The sequence below is a fragment of the Gracilinanus agilis genome, chromosome 4 (assembly GCF_016433145.1).
Source record: "Gracilinanus agilis isolate LMUSP501 chromosome 4, AgileGrace, whole genome shotgun sequence".
Taxonomy (NCBI): Eukaryota; Metazoa; Chordata; class Mammalia; order Didelphimorphia; family Didelphidae; genus Gracilinanus; species Gracilinanus agilis.
Genome location: NC_058133.1, coordinates 200,600,342 through 200,621,488, shown reverse-complemented (window position 1 = coordinate 200,621,488; position 21,147 = coordinate 200,600,342). Strand labels below are relative to the sequence as shown.

Here is a 21,147-nt window from a genome sequence, read left to right as displayed (position 1 = left end):
GACTCCATTTCCACCAGCCCATGCCATTTCTCCCTGCTAACCCCAATAAAAGCTTTGTTTAAGATGAACAGAGCTTGAGTGACAAATTCTTTTGAAGTGAGACCAAACCCTGAACACAACATTACCTAGCTATCCCCTCTTTTCTTTTCTGCCCATTCTTTCTTCCACCCGTCCCAGGCAGAACTATATTCTTTGAGTTAAGTCCTACCTTCTCCCTGAAGCTCGTATATTGCCATCCATGCTCTCCAGGAGAGATTGAAAGGCAAGGAGAGAAGAACTTGAGGAAACAGAAAGATATAGGGAATTGAATATAAATATATGTTCTTGAAGGATTTCTTGTCACACTAAGTTGTATGTTCCCTTAAAAAGGGGAGGACCATTTTCCATTTTGTTTTTCTATCTAAATCTAGCACAGTGCTTTTCTTGTAGCAGGAATTTAAATGCTGGTTGAAGTGAATTAGATATTTAAAGCAATGTTTTCTTTAGTAGTCTCTGCATAGAGATGTTTAATGGATATTGTGGATGTGAGAAATACAGAGAAAAAGAAGGCATATTTCTTATACCTCAAGGAGCTAACAGTCTATCTGTGCCCTACTTAAGGAATTTGGGGGTGAGGAAGAAGACAGGAATTCTTCCAGGGATCTGTTCCTTAGTAACAAAAATGGATAATGAAGACAAAGTGGCTGGATAATGTGCAAAAACCAAGAAGACTGACAATTGGGGTTCTCATCTCAGTTCTGTAGGCAATTACTGTGTGACCCAGACAGTACATACACAAAATTATTTAAGAATAGCCCAAACTAATACACCAACAAGTGTAAAATCATATAGTACAAAGTGAATATTGAGTGCTAAACAGCTGCAGGGTAAATGATTGATCTGAGCAGGATTGAATTAATCAAAAGAATTTTTCCTTGAGGAGGCAAGTTTGCAGCCAGATTCTGAAGAGAGAAAGGTTCACCATGAGGAAGGGAAAAGGCAATCACTCTTGAGGAATGACATATAGAAGCATAATGGGGGAAATAAACAATCTGTGTATGATAAATTGCAAACACGTTGGCTTGACCAGGGCCAAAAGGCCAGGTTAAAGTATCACAGAGCCAAAACTAAAAAAGTCTACAATTGGGAGAAAGATGGGGGTCCCTGAAGGGTAAGCTCTTCAGAAGAGGGGAGGGAGAAGAGCATTTTCCTGGTTCATGCCTGGATATTTAATTTAGTCATAGGATTATAGATTTGGAATTGGAAGGGATCTAATCTTTATCTCTATCCTATTTTTAGGCATTGTCATGGTGATGACAGAAGAGGAGAGCACAGTGAGGGTAGTGGTTCGAGTGAGGCCCCCTACCCCAAAAGAATTGGAGAGCCATCGAAGGCCTGTGGTTCAGGTGGTAGATGAGAGAATGCTGGTATTTGACCCAGAGGAGCCAGATGGAGGTTTCCCTGGTCTAAAATGGGGAGGCAGTGTCCATGATGGTCCGAAGAAAAAGGGCAAAGATTTGAAATTTGTCTTTGATCGCGTTTTTGCTGAGACAGCCACACAGCAGGAGGTGTTCAGGCATACCACCCACAGCATCCTGGATGGGGTTCTTCAGGGGTATAACTGCTCAGGTGAGTAGTTAGCCAAATAACATATTTGAATAGAACTTGATAGTAAGTTGGGGAGGTGAGGGAGATACAGTAGAAGTAAACATAAAATGTGCTATATTAACTATAACCATTTCTTGAGGAGAAAGGATTGTTTCTGAACCTTAGAGCAATAGTCTTTAAAATAGGGGCTATGACATGAACCCAAGATGGAGTGTAGATTCATTAGGCTGGGCCCAGAGGATGCTCAAAAGTCTTCTCTAAGGGAGTACTTCTAGTTGCCAACATGGCAGAATAAGAAGCCCACTGACCACAGAAGAAAAAAAGCTCAAAGTGAATTCTAGAGTGGCAAAACCAATTGATGAAGGGGTGAATTAGTGCTCCAGCCCAGAATAACATGGAAAGACATCAATGAAGATTCATCTCACTGGTGTTTGAGGAGAGAATGCTTAAATAAGCCTCACTGGAACTCACACTTGATATGGCATAGGAAAGAGTGCAGCTGGCTTGATCTAGCCTCAGCAGTCTAAGAGCAGAAACCAATGCAATACAGAACAAGTGGTAGTGGGAAGAAAGCATGGCCCTGCTGTAATAGAGACTGGGTGGAACCCTGCATAGGCAGCAGAGGGAGGAATTCACCTAGGTCTAACCTCAGCAGGATTAGGCAGAACTCAACTTGACCTGGCACAAAAGGTATCTGAACTGAAAAGCTGCATACCTCCATACAGCAGGCCAACCAGGATGGCTCTGTGGACTGCTCAATCTGGGCCCAAGAAAACCGAGCCCATCCCAGGCACAGTACAAGCCCAGGACAGTACTCCCTCTACCCCAGGAACAGAGCTAAGCTGCAGCATATAGACAATCAAGAGGAAAAAAATAAGCTCAAAATGAGCAAAAGACAGAAAAAGTCCAACGTTAGAAAAATATTTCAGCAACAGTGCCAACCAAAATCAAAGCTTAGAAGAGGACAATAATACAAAAACAAAAATGTGTGAAGCCTCAAGGGAAAATGTGAAAGGATGTAAGGCCCAAAATGAACTAAAACTACAAAAGGGTCAAAAAACAAATAAGAAACTTAGAAGCAAAATTAGAAAAGAAAATTATAGAAAAATATCAACAGCTTAAAACAAAAACAGAATAAAACAATTCCTTAAGGAAGGAAATACAATACCTCAAATAGGAAAATAAGAAATGAAGTATAAAGAAAACAACTTCCTAAAAATTCAAATTGGGAAGCTAATGACTTCATAAGACAGTAAAAAAACCAAATTTAAAAAAGGAAATCTGAAATATCTCACTAGAAAAATAATTGACCTGGAAAATAGATCCAAGATAGATATTCTTAAAAAATCACTGGATTGCCTGAAAGCCATGGTCGAAAAAATAACCTGGTGACACCATATTGCAAAAATTATCAAGGAAAACCGCCGTGGTGTTCTTGAAAAAGAAGGTGAAACATAAATTGAAAGAATCAAAAAAAATAAAAGGAAGAAAGAAAGAAATGGAAAGAATCTACCAATCACCTCCTGAAAGAAATCCCAAATTTAAAAATCTCAGGACTATTACAGTTAAATTCCAGCACTCCCAAGTCAAGGAGAAAATACTACAAGCAGCCAAAAAAAAAAAAATACAAATATTGTGGAACCACAGTCCAGATTCATAGGATCTGGCAGCTGCTACATTAAAGGATCAGAAGGAATGGAATATGTTCTGCAAGGCAAAGGATCTAGGCCTACAACCAAAAATCACCTACCCAGTGAAACTGAGCATAATACTCCAGGGGGAGAAATGTATTTAATGAAATGGAGAATTTCTAGGCATTCTGGACAAAACAATCAGAGCTAAAAAAAAAAAATTCAATGAGCAAATTTAACACTCAAGAGAAGCAAAAATAGAAAAAATTCTAGAGAATCTTTGGACTTAAATTAATCTCATCCCTGCATGGGAAAGTGATAACTCCAGATTACTTAAGATTTCTATAGTAGACGTACCTGAAGGTATCAAGTTAAGGTAGTCAAGGAAAATAATTAGGTTTAACTGATTACAATCCTTGCTTGGCAAAGTGATAACTAAAATACTTATGGTACAAGAGGTGTTTAAGATAATTAAAGTAATCAAGGGAAACATTGGGGTTAAGCTAATTATATTACTAGTAAGGAGGTAATAACTAAGATGCTTAAGAGTCTTTGATATTTGAAGTACCTAAAATACCTAAAGTATTTAGGATAATTAAGTTACTGAAGATGCATAAGAACTTTATCACTATTAGGTCAGTGAATAGTAGCATATGTAGACAGAGAGTAGGAAGTAAGTTGAGTGTAATGGGATGAAATTTTAAAACTTAAGGGTTGAGAAAGAGGAATACACTGAGAAAAGGAGAGAAAGTTGGTGATAAATGATCTCACATGAAGAGGCATGTAAGAATCAAAATGCAACAAAATATCTTTGAATTTTAAAAGATGGAGGATTAATAACAGCAAAAAAAAAATAACAATATCTCTCATATCTGTCCCCTTCTCTCTACTCCTAAAACCACCACCCTTATTCAGGACCTCATCATCTCTTACCTGGTCTATTGAAATAATCTAATTGGTTTCCCTTTCTCAAGTCCCACTCCTCTGATCTATATTCTATAGCTGCCAAAAGTGCAGATCTGACCATATCATTCTGCTATTCACATTTGCATGGTTCCCTGTTGACTCTAGGATCAAATATTATTTCAACTTTTTCTCATCCTTTTAAAATGTCTATTTGTTGCAGAAGACATGATTTATCATTTGTTTATTTGGCTATATGATTTGGGGTTTTGGATTAACAAGATTATTCACTTATAAAAATAAATAATATGGAAATATGTTTTATGTGATAATACATGTATAACCCAGATTGAATTGCTTGTCAACTCTGGGAGGGGTGGAGAATAGTAGAGAGGGAGACAACATGAATCATATAACTTTGAAAAACTTATGTGAAAACTTGTTATTAAAATAAAATAAAGACAAAACATTAAAAAATTTCTATTTTTATAAGGTTTGTATTGTATATAATTATTTGTGCAGAAATACATGCTTATCAAAAGATATGAACAGATAGTTATCAGATAAAAAATTAAAACTGACATGAAAAAATGCTCCAAGTCACTTTTGATAAGAGAAATGCAAATTAAAACAACTCTGAGGTACCACCTTACACCTATCAGATTGGTTAATATGACTTCAAAAGGAAAATGGTAAATATTGGAAGGGATGTAGGAAAACTGGGACACTAATACACTTTTGGTGAAACTATGAGCTGATTTAGCCATTCTGGAGAGCAATTAGAAACTATGCCCAAGTGACCATAAAACTGTGCATACCCTTTAACCCAGCAATACCAATACAAGGTGTATATCCCAAAAAGAACAAAAAAAGAGGAAAAAGACCTATTTGTGCAAAAATATTTGTAGCAGCTCTTTTTGTGGTGGCAAAAAATTGGAAACTCAAGAGGTGTCCATCAATTGGGAAATGGCTGAACAAGTTGTGGTAAATGTAATGGATTATAATGGAATACTGTTGTGCAATAAGAAATGATGAACAGGTCGATTTCAGAAAAACCTGGAAAGATGTATATGAATTGATGAAATGGAGTGAGCAGAACCAGAAGAACACTGTATACAGTAACAGCAATACTAGCAATACTGCACTGTGATCAACTGTGAAAGACTTAACTATTATCAGCAATGCAAAATCCAAGAAAATTCCAAGAAACCCCTGATAAAAAATGCCAGAGAAGGAACTGATGACATCTGAATGCAGATCAAGGCATACTATTTTTCACTTTATTTCCTTCCTGAGTTTTTTCTTATATGTGTGATGTGTATGTTTTTTTATAACATGATTATTATGGAAAAGAAAAAAGAAAAACATGCATATAAAGTATAAATAAGTGCATACAAGGCATTTAGGTGTCTCAATGGCTTAGAGATGGGAGGTCCTAGGTCCAAATCTGGCCTCAGCCACTTTCTAGCTGTGTGACTGAGCTAGTCACCTAACCCCAATTGCCTCACCTTACCGCTCTTCTGCTTTAGAACTTGATAGAATTGATTTCAAGACAGAAAGAAAAGGTTTTAAAAAATAATAAATACACACATATTGGGGATACATGCTCAAAATTTGGAAACCATTACCTCAAAATTCATTCTTATCTGTTTGACAGGGATCCTGAAAGCAAAGCCTTTTATCTGTTGTTTTTTTTCCTAGTGCTCAAAACAGCTTTACCCACATGGGTACTTTGTTTATGGTTCTATCCAATTTTACCTTCAGGAAACTTATAATAATCTAAAGAAAAGGAGATAGAGGAAAGAGCAGATAGGCAAGTTCAATAATAATTATAGTCATAGAGTGATAAACATCAGTGTTAGAGAATGGGATTTTAACCAAATCAAGTATAACCAGGAGAGTGGTAATGAGGGTGAGAATTAGAAAATAAAAGGTTAGAGAGCAGTGGGAGGAAGAGATCTGAACAAGTGGATTGGTTTATGGAAAGTTTCAGAACACCATACTCCTTTCTGTGAAGAGTCTGGAGGTAGACAGGCTCTTACCCTGCTGGCATCTCCCTCTATCTCCTGCAGTGTTTGCCTATGGGGCCACAGGAGCAGGGAAGACACACACCATGCTGGGAGGAGAGGGAGACCCTGGCATCATGTACCTGACCATGATGGAGCTTTATCAGCGTCTAGAGGCCCACCGACAGGAGAAACACTATGAGATTCTTATCAGCTACCAGGAGGTAACCATAGCTCTACTCTGTTACTCCACAACCTTTTTTTTTTTTTAACTGGAATCCTTACCAGTCCTCTTTCTAAACTTCTGAAATCAAGCCTTCCATATCCCTATCTGCAAGCCTTCCTGACTCACAACCAACTCTCAAGTCTATAGTATCTGAGAATAGATTTGAACCTAGGTCCTCCCAACTCCAGACCTGGCTCTCTATCCACTGAGCTACCTAGCTTCTTCTCCATATTACACCCTTTAACCCAGCATTGTAGACATTTAACCAATTCCACTTCTCTTAAGCAGTCTCACTGCTCTTTCTTCTTTCTTGGATACCAAGATAAATCCTGGTATCTCTAGACAAGGAAATGGATATTTCTCCTCTCCTTTAATCACAAGGAGGCCAACTAAGGTAGGCAGAAAACCAGAATTTAGTTTCTATCTCTGTCACTGATTTTCTAGAAGACCTAAGCCAAGTCCCTTTTCTTTCTCTGGACCTCAACCTCAGTTTTCCCCACTGCCTAGTGGTAACATTAGCTTATCTATTGCCCTCCGTCTTCCCCTAGCCTATCTACATAAGACCCAAAACCACACAAAGATTAACTTAATATCTGTAAAGTACTCTACCTAGAGCTGGTTAAAATGATCCTTTTTATATCGTTCTTAATCCTCACCCTTTCTAACAACTTGGGCAGAGACCCCTCTGATTCTACCTACTTGGTTTTACTCATGCATCCTATACCCCTGATTTCTCAGCTATTTTCACTGACAGCTCTTGATCCTCTTCTCTTTTCAGGTCTACAACGAGCAGATCCATGATCTCTTAGATCCCAAGGGTGCCCTAGCTATCCGAGAAGACCCAGACAAGGGGGTTGTGGTTCAGGGACTCTCCTTCCATAAGGTTTGTATTCCTGGGCAGATGGGAGAAATAGATTTCGTTTCTCTTGGGAAATCCGAACTCTTACTGCTGTTCCTTTTTAACTCTTTCCTGCTAAAGCCTACTATCTTGGGGGTACCCTAAATCTCACAAAGGGAAATGGGCCCAAGGGATGTCCCCATGCTGGTCAGGAAGGATCCTAGGGTCTAGTGAACTTGTCAGATATTTAGATGGAGACCAGGAACCTGGTTGTGTCAATACTGCAAGCCCTTTCTGAGTACCTTTGTTTCCATAGCCAGCCTCAGCTGAACAGCTTCTGGATATGCTGACTAGAGGGAACCGGAACCGTACACAGCATCCCACTGATGCTAATGCCACATCCTCTCGTTCTCATGCAGTCTTTCAGGTGAGGGGCATGGGACTTTGAGCAAGTCTCTGGCATCCTTCTTTGCCTCCCTGGTCATTCACCTATATCTTGCCTTATTGATTCCTCCAGATCTATGTGAAGCAGCAGGACAGTGTGCCAGGACTAACCCAGACCCTGCAGGTTGCCAAGATGAGCCTGATTGATCTGGCAGGCTCAGAGAGGGCATCAAGCACCCATGCCAAGGGAGAGCGGCTTCGGGAGGGTGCCAACATCAACCGCTCACTGCTGGCACTCATCAATGTCCTTAATGCCTTGGCAGATGCAAAGGTAATACCTTGCATACCATGTTCTCCTGAGTTAAATATGTTCTCACATTTCTGCTTCTGGGCTTATGTTAAATGCTTTATCTACCAACGCTAGAAAGCTAATTACTGGTATGTAGTCTTGACAAAATTATTATTACTCTTGGTTTACCTCAAAACTTCCAATACAAATGTTATTGTTAATAGTAATGTTTTTTAAAAACTATGTTGTCCATAACCAAAAAAGAGAGAGCAAGCTAAATGTGGGAGGGCTAGAGCAGTTTGGATAGAGATAGGGGAAAAAACTGATATCTGACCATTATAAGCAAATTTACCTTTCTTGGCTGGTGTTTGAGGTTTAGATGGGTAAGGGAGAAGCTTCAAGTTTCTTATAGTCTAAGCCTGAACACTGGTATTTCCTGGATTCTGCTTCTTGCCCAGAGTGAGGAAGTTTGGTTTGTACACATATGTCCTCTCCTCCTTCCTCAAAGGGCCGGAAGACCCACATACCATACCGAGACAGCAAGCTGACCCGTTTGCTTAAGGACTCTATAGGAGGAAACTGCCGGACAGTGATGATTGCTGCTGTCAGCCCTTCAGCCCTGGCCTACGAGGACACCTACAATACCCTCAAGTATGCTGACCGTGCCAAGGAGATCAAGCTCTCGGTAGGTACCTGCCTGGTAGATGATGCAGGCTGTGGTCATTGTAGAGAGATCGTGTGAGTGAAGGTCCCTACTTAAGAGTGTCAGTGTGAGATAAGGGCAAAAAAGGAAGAGCTTAAAGCCTCACTAAGAAAACAGTGTTTGCTCTCATGGAGATACTGGTGTAATGGGAAGTAAAGTACACACCCAAGTCATGATGATGGAGACACAAAGGCAAAATAACCAAACTGTGAGGTGGCTTGGAACAGGGGGAGGGACAAGACAAGTGGCTGCTCTCTGGTTTGTAACTGCAGCTTCCCTCTTCCCAGCTCAAGAGCAACGTGATCAGCTTGAACTGTCACATCAGCCAGTATGCTACCGTCTGCCAACAGCTTCAGGCTGAGGTAAAGATCTGGGGGCTTCAGGGCTCTTAGATCTGGTGGGAAAGAGAGGAAATCCTTATGAAACTGAAGACCTGCTTTCCTTGGCCCCTCCCTCATTCCTCTTCCCTGCTACGCTTCCCAGCTGGATCCAGGGTTTTGATGGGTGAGGGTACTTGTGTTCTAGGTGGCTGCCCTTCGGGAAAAGCTCCAGGTCTATGAAACAGGAGCAAGGACTACCCCATCGGAGTTCCCAGAGCTGCCCAAGCCATCTCTCTGCATTAGCCCTCTGCAATCAGGGTAAGCATCCTCCCTCTCCAGTCCCTATCCAAGGTGGAAAGAGAAGTTCAGCTGTATTTCAAGTCCTCCCCCTTTTCCTGCTATTAGTGTAAGAGGATGTGCTGGGCAAAGGTAGTCAGAGAACTAGGATTCAGTTCTTAGCTAAGGTTGCAGCCCAGTTCTCAGCCCACTTAAACAGGTTTCTGGCACATACTAAACTTCAGAGAGTTTGAGATTTCAATGTTCCTTGAATAAGAAAATTGTATTCTTCCTTATACAGAACCATGGCTAATACCCATTGGCGGATCAAGCTTTGTCACTGGTCATTGTATGCTATCCTGGTGCTGCCAGGGTAGCTAAATATTCTTCTTATCAGCTAAATTAACCAAATATCCTTCTTTAAAATCTGTTGTTGTTCATTCCCTATTCTCTCTACTTTCCTCCCTTCTCATTTTAGCCTTTGTTTCCCCCACTTCAGCCCCAGACTTCCCAACTCGCCCTCACTGTCCCATCATCCTAGCCAGTCCTGCTCTCTAGAGCTCTACTCAAGCCCTGAAACTCCCCAAGAGGAGAAAGTAGAGACCCAAGTGGAGGCTAAAGAGGTGAAGAAGCATAGTTCTCAAGCCCAGGAACCAATGAAGGAGAGGAATGAAAACGCCATAAAGGAGGTATAAGAAGCTGAGCTGGGAAAATTGAGTGGCAGGTCAATTGACAAGTTTCTTTGACAATGGGAGAGATTCTTCCATTCCCTTCTGTTTTCCAGGTGTTAAGAGGATCCCTTAGGTCTAAAGCCCTTTTAACAAGGTTGCCTTAGGACCATCTTAGATTATTTTTTATTTTTTAAAATAAACTCTGTCTTGGATTTGATATGGAGTATTGATACTTAAATACCAATTCCAAGGCAAAAGAAGGGCTAGGCTTAAGTAATTAAATGGAATTAAGTGACTTGCCCAGAAAGACAGCTAGGAAGTGTCTGAGGGCACATTTGAACCCAGGACCTCCCATCTCTAGGTCTGGTTCTCTATCCACTGAACCACCTAGGTGCCCCAATCTGAGGTTATTTAAGGGCATCTGGGCCCCTCTATAGGATATAGAAACAAGGCAAGGCTTCAGGTGCCATTTTCCTGTTTTGAGGCAGATAGCTTTCAGCATGTTCACAAAAGCTTCCCTGAAGGGCCTAAACCCTGGGTACATATTGAAATCAAAACTTTTTAGACATGGCCAATGTAGGAATTATTTTGCTTGACTAAACAAATTTCTTACAAAAGTTGTTTTTTTTTTTTTTTAGGGGATTAATTTTTTTAATGTTGGAAGGGAGAAAAAATAGATTTTTTTCTAATTTGAAATTTTTAATTAAAAAAAAAGAAAGAAAGAAAAGAGGTTTTAGACACCCAAGTCCCTGCCCTGTAGGGTTTCTCAGTCAAAGGAGACAGTAATACAGTCCTGTGCAAAGGGCTGACATAAATCAAAGCCAGGCTGCTATATTTACATTGTCTATAGATCAAGAGTAAATATATACTGGGGTAGAGAGTTGAATAAGGAACTGAGACAGATTAAAAAATAATCTATAGTTGTGTGACCCTGGGCAAGTCACTTAACTTGCCCAGCCCTTACTGCCCTTCTGCCTTGGAACCAAAACACAGTATTGATTCTAAGATGGAAGATAAGGGTTTAAAAAATAATAATAATACTGTTGGGGCAGCCAGATGACTTGGTGGATTGAGAGCCAGGCCTAGAGATGGGAGGTCCTGGGTTCAAATCTGGTCTCAGACACTTCCCAGCTGTATGACCCTGGGCAAATCACTTAACCCCAATTGCCTCCTCCTTACTGCTTTTCTACTTTGGAACCAATTTTTTCAAAAAATCTACCTCAAAATTGAGATTGAGCTTTGATCAATGTAGGGAAGCTTCTTAGGGGTAAAGGGGGTTTGAGAGTGGTGGTAGTTTCATCAGTTGTTTGGTTATTGGGTAAGAGACAGCTTGAAAGGGAAAAAGTGTTACCATAGGCTCTCTGTGTCTTTATAACTCTTTCCTTTATATCAGGTGCCACAGTTTCCTGTTTCAGCCATAGAGCCCAAGCCAGGATTGGGCAGCCTCACACCAACAGAAATGGACAGAGACAGGACCAAGAGGTAGGTATCTTTTTTTCCCCCCCCCAACCTTCTGTCTTAGAATCAATATTTTATATTGGGGTTAAGTGGCTTGCCCAGGGTCACACAGCTAGGAAGTGTCTGAGGTCAGATTTGAATCCAGACCTCTCCAGGCCTGGCTCTCTATTACTGAGCCTCCTAGCTACCACCAAGTAAGTATCTTTTTTTCATCTACCCTAGAATTTTAAATGGAAAGTATAAATGGGAGGAAAAGGGAAGACTTTTTACAGTTAACTTTTCCTGCTACATTCAACTCTGGGTTATCCACATTGTTCCTTCTCTTTTTGTTGACATTATCACCTACTCTGTTTACGTCTCACCATCTTTGTTTATTTCACTCCTTCATGGAGCCTGCAGCCCAGCCGGAGATGTCTCATGTGCTAGAAGGAGAAGGCTTCTGGAACCTAAACATTGCATTTTTCCTCTATCCTCTGGGGAGGTGGGAATCAGAAAGACAGCAATTTGAGTGAAAGGACAGTTCTGCTTAGGCCAGACTTAGCTTTTCAGGCTGGAGAGTGGTGCTGTATATCTTCAACATGAAGTTGGGAACAGAGATGGGGAAGCTGAGTAACTTTTTTAATTCCTCCTGTTTGATTTGGGCCTTTACCCTGTGGCTTCATTATTGGATTCAAACGAACTTTGAAGTCCCCAAATATGGACAATCCCAAATCAAAGAAGAATTTGAGTTTTTTCGTGCCATGATTCTCTTTTGTGAGGATCATGGATTTGTGACTGTACTATTATTACTATTAATATTTCTCTTCTGGCCTCTAGTGCATCAGTTCTGTGCTACTTCGCTTCCTTGCTGCCAACCCCTCCCAACATGCTTCACGCTTGACAGTGTATTTAAAGCTTCCAGACAGAAGGGCCTGTTTAATTTTATTTCTTGTTGGGGAGTGTCTGTTCCCAAGTCAGCAAAAAACACTGCAGTCTGAATAATCAGTGGCTCATTATCTGTCTCCTGCTGTCAGCTCTGCAGGGTCTCAGGAGAGGGAGGGACAAATTGGCAGAATACCTCCCTTGGCATTCTCTCTCTGAGCTTCCTACCTCTCCACAATACCCAGAGAGGTCTAAGTACTCTCCAACAGGAGAATTGACCTGATTGGTGTATCCTGGTAGAAAGAACTTGGGTTCTAATTCTGACTCTGCAACTAAGTTGCTGAGTAAACTTCAGACAAGTCACTTCCTGTCTTTGGGTCTTTCCCAGAATGCATCAATTTTCTCATCTATTGTACAGAGAGAATAATCCTTGTCATAGTTATCTCCCAAAGCTATTAAGATGATGAAATGAAATGACAGATATAAAAGCCCTTAGAAAGTAAAATTCTAGATGAAGGGAAGAGATTATTATTATAGTTTTTCAATCAGGCAGTCAACTAGCACTTGTTAAGCACTTCCTTTATCCCAGGCAGCCTCTGTCTTCAAGGGGCTTACATTCTAATGGGGAAGCTGACATACATAAATCAGAAGAGAGGGAACACCTGAAGAAGTTTAACTTTTAAAAATTAAGTCATTTTGTTTTTAGAATCTAAAATTATAGCATTTTAGAGGTAGAGAAGACCTTAAAAGGTCATCTAGTTTAATCCCCTTCCCTTAAAAGGACATCTAGGTTAATCCTCTTCTCTTATAATGTAGAAACCAAGATTCAGAAACAGAACATGGCTTGCTCAATGTCACACAGCTGCTAAGTAACAATGCCCAGACTACCATCCCTTCCCCATAATCTTCCCACAATACCACACTGCCAAACTCATGATTTATTTTAAATGTTCTATAGCTAGTTCTATAGATAGTCACAAAGAGTTTCTGTGGCCCCAAAGACTCATCTCCCAGTGGCCATCCTAAGGATAAGCATCTCTAGACTCTGCTACCCTGGTCCTTAGACACCAAACATAAAGAATTTATCCCAAGCTCACACTTGTGTGTGTGTTTGTTTTAAAGCAATTTTACCTTCACAGTGATGTTTTGCTCAGGCTGACCCTGAGCCATTTAATGTCAAAGGTAGTGTTTCAGAGGAGTAAAATTTGGGAGGTGGAATCAGCTTTAGAAAAAATATTTGCCATGGATAAAACCCTACACAGAAAATTGAAAAGTCATAGTACAATTATGACTATGCATCACTTTAAGGAAACTTGGCAGCTAATAGTATAATTTTTATAAAAGCAATAATTCACCAAATTTAAAATTTTCGATCAAAGTAATTAATTATTTAAATTTAATTTATTTATTTAAATTAAATTTCTTCACATTTTAATTTTCTTTAAACAATTAAATCCTTTAATGCATTTATAGGATTTGCCACAAGCCTGCTTTTATAGGACCATACCTGTTAGCTGTTTCATAAAGTGAGGTACACCTGAATCTTTATCATGTAAAATCCTTTCCATGGGCAGAGCTTAAGAAGGAGCAGTAGAAGTTAGTGTTCTCATTGAGTTCATAGACATTCTTGGGTTTGACAAAAGGAAAAAGTGAGGCATTGTAAGGAAAAAACCAAGATCATTTAGCAAAGCAGTGATCAAGAGTGGTCAAACTAGTAGACCAACACATGCAGTCTTCTTGGCCTCACTTACAGATTAATGGCTAGCAGGTAGAAAACAGTTGAATGGGGCAGGTCTCTGGGCATAATGTAACCCGTTCTTTCACCCCCAGGCTAGCCCTGGTAGTGCTACACCTAGCCCAGCGGCAGTACTCTCTTCTCAAAGAAGCCAACCTCCTGACACCAGACATGGTTTTGGAGTTTGAAGCAGTGCAACAGCTGGTTCAGGGAGAGAAGACAGTGCCATGTGGAAAGGTTGGAAAGGTTGCTGATACTCCTAGTCCAGTCAGAGGGGTACCTCTGTCCCAGGATCTGTCCCCAGAGTCAAGTAAGTATCACTGGAAAAGCCCCGCCTCTGTCTCACCTGGTTTAATGGGGGCAGTGCTGATTGGGCCTCATCCAAAGAATTGATTGATGGCTCAAACTGACTCCATTTTAAGGAAACAAACTTTATTATAAGAGACTATAGTTAAAGAGTAGCTAGTATAGTAAATTAGTAATTAAGGTAAGTTAAGGAGGTGTGGTAAGTAAAGGGAGAGAGTGAGAAAGTGGGTAGAGATGATCAGGAATGCTTTTTATCTTGCTTAGTCACTAAGGAAGGGGTCTTTTGTTTGGGCAGTTGTCATCCTGCCATTTCTAGGCAACCAATGTCATTTTACCCATCATCTACTTTGGGCTCCGTGGCTTTACCCATGGTTCATTCTGTTTGCCCACTGTGGGACTGGAGCAAATTGCAATGTAAATGGATGCTAATGATATATTAAATACCCTGGGGCAATTTTAGGTCAAGTTTTGGTCTTTTTTGAGTAGACTCTAAGGAAGGTAGTGAGTATAGAAATTGATAATTGTTTGAACTTCATCCTGTGTGACTGGGAAACTGAACCACCTGTGTATGCTGTTCAGAGAACCCCAACCAATGATCTAGGCTATGTCTAAAGATTGATGTGAGGCATTTTCTCATAATTGTGAATCTAAGCAACTCATATGTCTAAATGTGCGAGGTAGCCCCATTCTAATCAACTAGTTATTGTTTCCGTGTTCTTTTGATTGTGTATAACTACTTGGCAGGGTTTGTGGGACTTTTTAGCCCACATCAGGTTGTGTCTCTAAAGAAGGACTGTGTGCCTTTGTGTGTGACCAAAGTAGCCAAACCACCATGCAAAATTCTAGGGGTGGAAGACTGAGCCCTGAGTTGAGGGAAATTAAAAATGTGGTCATGGGTTTATCTGTAGTTAGATGAAAGGATTTTGAAAACATCCCCTGCCCAGGCCTAGAAGATTCTAAGGGCTGTTCTTGGAGAGGTGAAACATTTGCATTTATGCATTACTCTTTGGTCTCTGTTGTGTTCCTCTCCTTGTCCTCCAGACCCTTTCTTCCCCTCCTGGAGCTCAGGTTCTGCTCTGACTCTGAATGTCTCTCTTCTCTATGTCTAGTACCTCCAGCATATTCTGGCCCCACAACACGAACCATGGCAAGACGTCTGAGTGGACTTTTGCCCATCCTGGGTCTTCCACCACCTTTTTCAACCCTCTCTCCCCAAAGTTCTCAGGCTCCAAGGAAGAAGAAGAGGAGGAGGTCAGAGGAATCAAGCTCACCCAAACTGAACAGCCACTCTTCCTTTAAATTGAGGGTCAAACGGCAAAGGAAGTCCTTGCCTAACACAGAGAAAAGTTCTGTGCCCCAGGCCTGGCCTTCCACAGGACTCAACACCCCTAAGATGGAGGTTGCATCCACTGATCCCTTTCCCCACATATGCTCAGCCACTGTTGTCAAAAGCCGGGTGCCTCTGGGCCCATCTTCTATGCAGAACTGCTCTACTCCTCTCAGCCTACCTACCCACAACCTTAATGCTACCTTTGACCTGTCCGAGGGCCCCCTCTTGAAACCTACTGCCTCTGAATTCCTCACCTGGGAGAATGTCCCTGCTGCCTTGAACAAGATGGATAAACCCTTCATTCCTAGGTAGGCCTCTCTTCTTCCTCTCCTTTCTGACCACATATGCCAAAAGCACAAGGGTTAGGTTCCTTTAATGGAAAAAAGAAAGGTTTGAACTCAAGGTAATAGAAGAACTTCATCCTAGGGCACTGAAAGACCCAGGTTTGTTGAGCAATAATCAGTGAATTTTGAGAGAATATGGAGGACAGGAAGGAGTTCTAGAAACCTGGAGATAATAAATGTAATTTTTGAAAGAAAAGAAAAGTCTACAAATTGGATATAGGCCAGCAAACTTTTTTTTTAAACCCTTGCCTTCTGTCTTAGAATCAATACTAAGTATCAGTTCCAAGGCAGAAGAACAATAAAGTCTAGGCAATTGGGGTTAAGTGACATCTAGGAAGTGTCTGAAGTCACATTTGAAACCAGGACCTCCTCTCTCTAGGTCTGACTCTCCATCCACTGAGTCACCTAGCTGCCCTAAAGCTAGCAAACTTGATGCCACTTCCTAGCAAAATTCTAGAATGTATAAACATTTAGGAAACGATTCAACGATCATAAGGAGCTTTCATCAAGAACAGAATAATCTTACTTCTGTTTTCGACAGTATTTCTAGGTAGTAGAAGAGGGAAATTCTTTTGGTATAGTTTAAGGTTAGAGAATAGTCCAGTTGGGAGTACTTAAGAGTTGATCGAATGGCTGCCACCAAAGAGAAGGTATTAATGATCTGATGTTAACTTGGACGGAGGTATCTAGTAGAGTGTTCCAAGGATCTCCAGTTGGCCATGAGCCATTTAACATATTTCTCCACTCTTTGGATAAAGACATAGATGGCACGCTTATTATATTTGCAGATACCACCAACCTTTGAGGGATAGCTCGCCCTCTGAATGACAGTCAGGATCCCAAAAGATCTCCACAGGGCCAAAGCCACTAGGAGGAAATTTAACATAAGACTAAGTATAAAATATTGAACACTTGGTTTCAAGAAATCAACTTCACAAGATGTAGCAAGATCAGAATTCACTGGGAACAGAACTGAGGGTTTAAAAGTTCAGTAGGAATCAACATTGTGCTAAGAAAAGCTACTATGATTCTAGTGTGCATTCATCCTAGGGCACTAAAAGCCCAGGCAGATGGGTTTGTGAGCCATGTTCAGTGATCTTTGAGAGATCATGGAGGATAGGAAGGAGCTCCAGAGGACTAGTGTCAGGACTAATCAAGTGACAGTGAGTTCTTAGGCCCAAGAAGGCCACAGCCAGAGTGTTCTATTCCATTCTGGGTGTTCTATCATAGGAAAACGTGAAGAAACTGGAGAGTGTCTGGAAGAGAAAGGAGGCAAGATAGGCAGTAGCCTTGAGATCATGTCTTCTGATAGAGCAGTTGATGACAGAACAGTTTAGCCTGAAAAATAGAACACTTAGAGCAGACATGATAATTATGTTCAAGTATATAAAGGGTTGTCATATGAAAGGCGGAATTCTACTTGTTCTGTCACTTCTGGCCTTAAAGTACAAATCTAGGAATAGTAAGTGGGAATTAGAGAGGCAGATTTCGATTTGATGTAAGGAGGAATTCCTCTAATAATCAAAAAAATGAAATATCCAATAATATCCAAATCCAGTAATAACCAAAAAATGAAATGGGCCATCTTGGGTAGATCCCATTTAAGGTACTCCTGAAAAGGAGAGGTGATGATGTTGGCAGACATGAGATAGAATTAGTCAGTTACACACTGGTCAAGATACCATCTAGGATTACATCCAACTTTGAGATCCTGTGATTCTACAACCGGAAGTAAAGAGGAAGCTTATTTTGGAAGCTTGCTGCCTAATTTTCCTTTCATCCTGGTCTGTTCTGCTTCCCAGTGTCAGGACATCAGGGTATACTAGAAGGGTTGGTCTCCTTGGGGGCCTCTTTTCTTTCAAATAGCGAGGCCATCGCTGCCAGTATCTCAGAGCCCTCAGCCAAGGACTAGCTTCTGATTGTCCCCTTGGGTGACTTATGGAGTCTCATCTTCAGAGGTGGGGTGGAGGAGGAGAAAAAAAAAATCTGGAAGAAGAGCCAAGGAAACCAACCTGGCCTTTTTAGCAGACTTCCCTTGGAACCAAGCTGGCACCTTCCAGCAAGCCTTCCTGTTTTTACTCTTGCCAGGGATAGTTCATATTCTTGTGTCACCTCAAGGTTTCTAAGGTGCTTTTCTTACAGCTCTTTGAGATAAATGGTGCAACCATAATTACCCACCTTTTATAGATAAAGGAACTGAAGTCTGCATAAGCATATTCTCTGGGGTCACAAAACTAGAAAGTATTGGCACTAGGTCTTGAATTCAGACCTTCAGGCACTCTTCCCTATATACCACACTCTTTCTCTCAGCACTGCCACAATGGCTGTTTCTGTTTTCCACTTTTTTCCCTACATATACAAGCAGGGTGAGGGGAATTTCACACTCCAGCAAAGGTTATTCAGCTGATTTTCTTTCAATGGGACTGAAAGGGACTCCCTCCCCCACTAACACTCAAACAAATGTTAACCAAAGTCTGGCTAACCACTGAACAGCACCTAGATCAGACTGGTTCCTGAGGCATCCTCAGATTGTGAAGTCTAGTGGAAAGTGACAGGATAATTTGGGGCCCTCAAACAGTGACAAGATTTTATCCTGCCTCAGCACCCCAACCCCCAACTCTAGCACTAACTCTATCAGAAACTAACCTTGGAAATGGGCAACTGGAAAGGTTTTTTGAACTCCAGTTCCCAGGACATGTCAGAAACTGACATCTGGATGTTCTCCCAGAATGGGCCTGTCACTCAGCTGTCAGTACTAGGAGTGAAGAAGAAGAAAAGAATCACAGCATCTTAGTTGAAAGGGACCTTAGAGGTCATCTCATCCCATCTCCCACCCAATGAGAGATAGGGCCAGGGTATGGACAGGAAGGAAGAAACTGCTTAGTCCTTTATTTCCCTTTCTGATCTGGGGACCTTCATCTTCCTTCGTTCCTTCAGGGGGCCCATGCCACTATTCACCATGAAGGGTCCCAAGCCAACATCTTCCCTGCATGGTGGCTCTGCCCGAAAGAAGAAACGCCCTTTGAGGTAAGGAGCAGTTGGAATCCAGATTCCAGAAACATTATGCCCCTCTGGCTCTGATATCTGAACTAAATTATCATTGAACTCTACCCCCTGGAGCACCTAGTTTGGCAGACAGCCAAGTTCCCATATGCAGATGAGATCTCAGAGCAAGTTATCTATGTCCATTACTTGTTCAGGCTTTCCCCTGCTATTTGATGTTCAAACAAGAGCAGATTGCTAAGCATTAATATTCTTCTGACTGATTAGTTACTCTCTTTATGGGTAAGACATTCCATTCGAATCATAACTAACTGAATCCAGTGACTAACCAGTGGCACTTCTCTCTTCACCGATTCTGGGAAGCTTCTGGTAATACCCAGTTACACCCTCCCTAGGGCTCATTGTTAAGATAATGTCTTCTGGGGATTTTCTATCCTCCCTTTGGTGGGGAGAGAATGTTGGCTCTGACCTCTGCATTTCCTTTTTTCCATCAGGTCCTCAGCTTCCTGTTCATTGGCTGCTCCCCAGGGTCGGAGTCGAATTGCCAGACTCCACAGCAGCACTATGAAAAAATCAGGAGGTCCCCTTGCCATCCCAGGTAACTGGCAGGAGACAGGGAGGAGAGGTTTAACCAAGGCCAAGAAAGTACTAGATGAAGGGTGGAAAAAGTCAGTGAAGGGCCTGCCCTTCATCTCTCAAGTACTTAAAAGGATCCTAGAAAGAGAAGCTGACAGATAAAAATGGGAAGGGAGGAGCAAGATGGAGCTTTGGATCCGAGGCTTTCTAGATATTCTCTCTTCCTTCCTTTTCAGAACCTTCCTCCAGCCCCCGATGGACAGGCCGGAAGGACTCTGCAGGACTTGGAGGAGCCCCAAAGGCTGGTATCCGGCCCAGCAGAGGCAAATCCATGATCAAGGGGTCCTGAGAATGGGATATGTCTCCTCTGCTTATCACCTTGGCTCATTCTACTGTCCCATGCTTTTCCTGGCATTCTGCTAACAATAAACTCATCCTCTAGTACACTGTCCATTATAAACTACCCAATTTCCCTGACACTGCCCTCCCTTCCTCTCCCATGCTCTTACTGAAATCAGTATACTTATATTCACATACATGAATTAAAGTACCCTTCATTCTTATGTGTGTGTTCTCCTAAAGTAGACAGTAAACTTTTTTCTAATATATTTTATTTATTTTGTTAAATATTTCCAATTACATACAAAAATATTTTTAACATTCATTTAAACAAATTTGTGAGTTCCAAATTCTCTTCCCTCCTTGAGAAGATGAGCAATTTGATATCAATTATATATGTGAAGGGGCAGCTGGGTAGCTCAGTGGATTGAGAGCCAGGCCTAGAGACGGGAGGTCCTAGGTTCAAATCTGGCCTCAGACGCTTCCCGGCTGTGTGACCCTGGGCAAGTCACTTGACCCCCATTGCCCACCCTTACCACTCTTCTAACTAGGAGACAATACACAGAAGTTAAGGGTTTAAAATAAAAAAAAAAATTATACATGTGAAGTCATGTGAAACAGATTTCCATATTAGCCATCTTGCATAGACAAAAAAAAAATGTCAAGTTTTTAAAAGTATGCTTAAGTCTACATTGAGAGTTCCTCAGTTCTCTCTCTGGAGATGGATAGCGTTTTTTCATCATGAGTTCTTTGGAATTGTCTTGGGCCATTGTCTTTATCAGAGCAGCTAAGTCTTTTACAGTTGATCATCCTGACAATATTGCTGTTACTGGGTACAATATTCTCCTGGTTCTGTTCACTTATAAGACTTCCCAGGTTTTTCTAAAACCATCTACTCATCATTTCTTATAGCACAATAATATTCCATCACAGTCATGTACACCAATTCGTTTAGCCATTCCCCAATCAATGTATGTCCCCTCCGTTTCCAATTCTTTGCCACCAGAAAAGGAGGAGCTGCTATAAATATTTGGTGGACTTTTAAACAGTTCCCCCCAGTGTGTCTACCCAGTATGGCACTACAACCAGTCCATGTGTGTTCATTAAGTAATAAAGGATTAGAGTCAACTTAAAAGAGAGACAGTCTTTCAAGCCCCAACTAGATTATGAGCTTGTTGAGAGGAAGAACAGGTTCTCTTATTTCCAGCAGTTTGTGTATAGTAGATATTCGATCAATGTTTTAACAACTTTTTAAAAAGCTGGAATCATGGTTAGAAGCCTAGTACCTTAAAATCCAAAAAATAAGGGCCCCAATTCTGCCTCTGCCACACAATAATTGTGTGACTATAGGAAAAAGTCAC

General features: G+C 41.1%; 1 protein-coding gene across 1 annotated transcript; it reads left to right on the top strand.

The window, feature by feature from the left end:
• Positions 1-1,286: 1,286 nt before the first annotated feature.
• Positions 1,287-19,930, top strand: KIF18B (kinesin family member 18B). Its single transcript, XM_044674321.1, has 15 exons — positions 1,287-1,608; positions 6,194-6,351; positions 7,132-7,236; positions 7,508-7,618; positions 7,709-7,906; positions 8,373-8,549; positions 8,855-8,929; positions 9,093-9,205; positions 9,663-9,852; positions 11,228-11,316; positions 13,984-14,198; positions 15,304-15,832; positions 18,806-18,895; positions 19,366-19,520; positions 19,681-19,930. The coding sequence occupies exons 1-15, from the start codon at positions 1,287-1,289 to the stop codon at positions 19,794-19,796; spliced, it is 2,643 nt and encodes an 880-aa protein (XP_044530256.1). The 3' UTR covers positions 19,797-19,930.
• Positions 19,931-21,147: the final 1,217 nt, after the last annotated feature.

What these genes read in the sequence shown, in the direction of transcription:
- KIF18B (XM_044674321.1), top strand. Translation starts at nt 1,287, where the DNA reads ATGGTGATGACAGAAGAGGAGAGCACAGTGAGGGTAGTGGTTCGAGTG. An exon ending in GGATCTGTCCCCAGAGTCAA is followed by an intron (nt 14,199 to 15,303) that starts GTAAGTATCACT and finishes CTCTATGTCTAG; the next exon opens with TACCTCCAGCATATTCTGGC. An exon ending in AACCAAGGCCAAGAAAGTAC is followed by an intron (nt 19,521 to 19,680) that starts TAGATGAAGGGT and finishes TTCCTTCCTTTT; the next exon opens with CAGAACCTTCCTCCAGCCCC.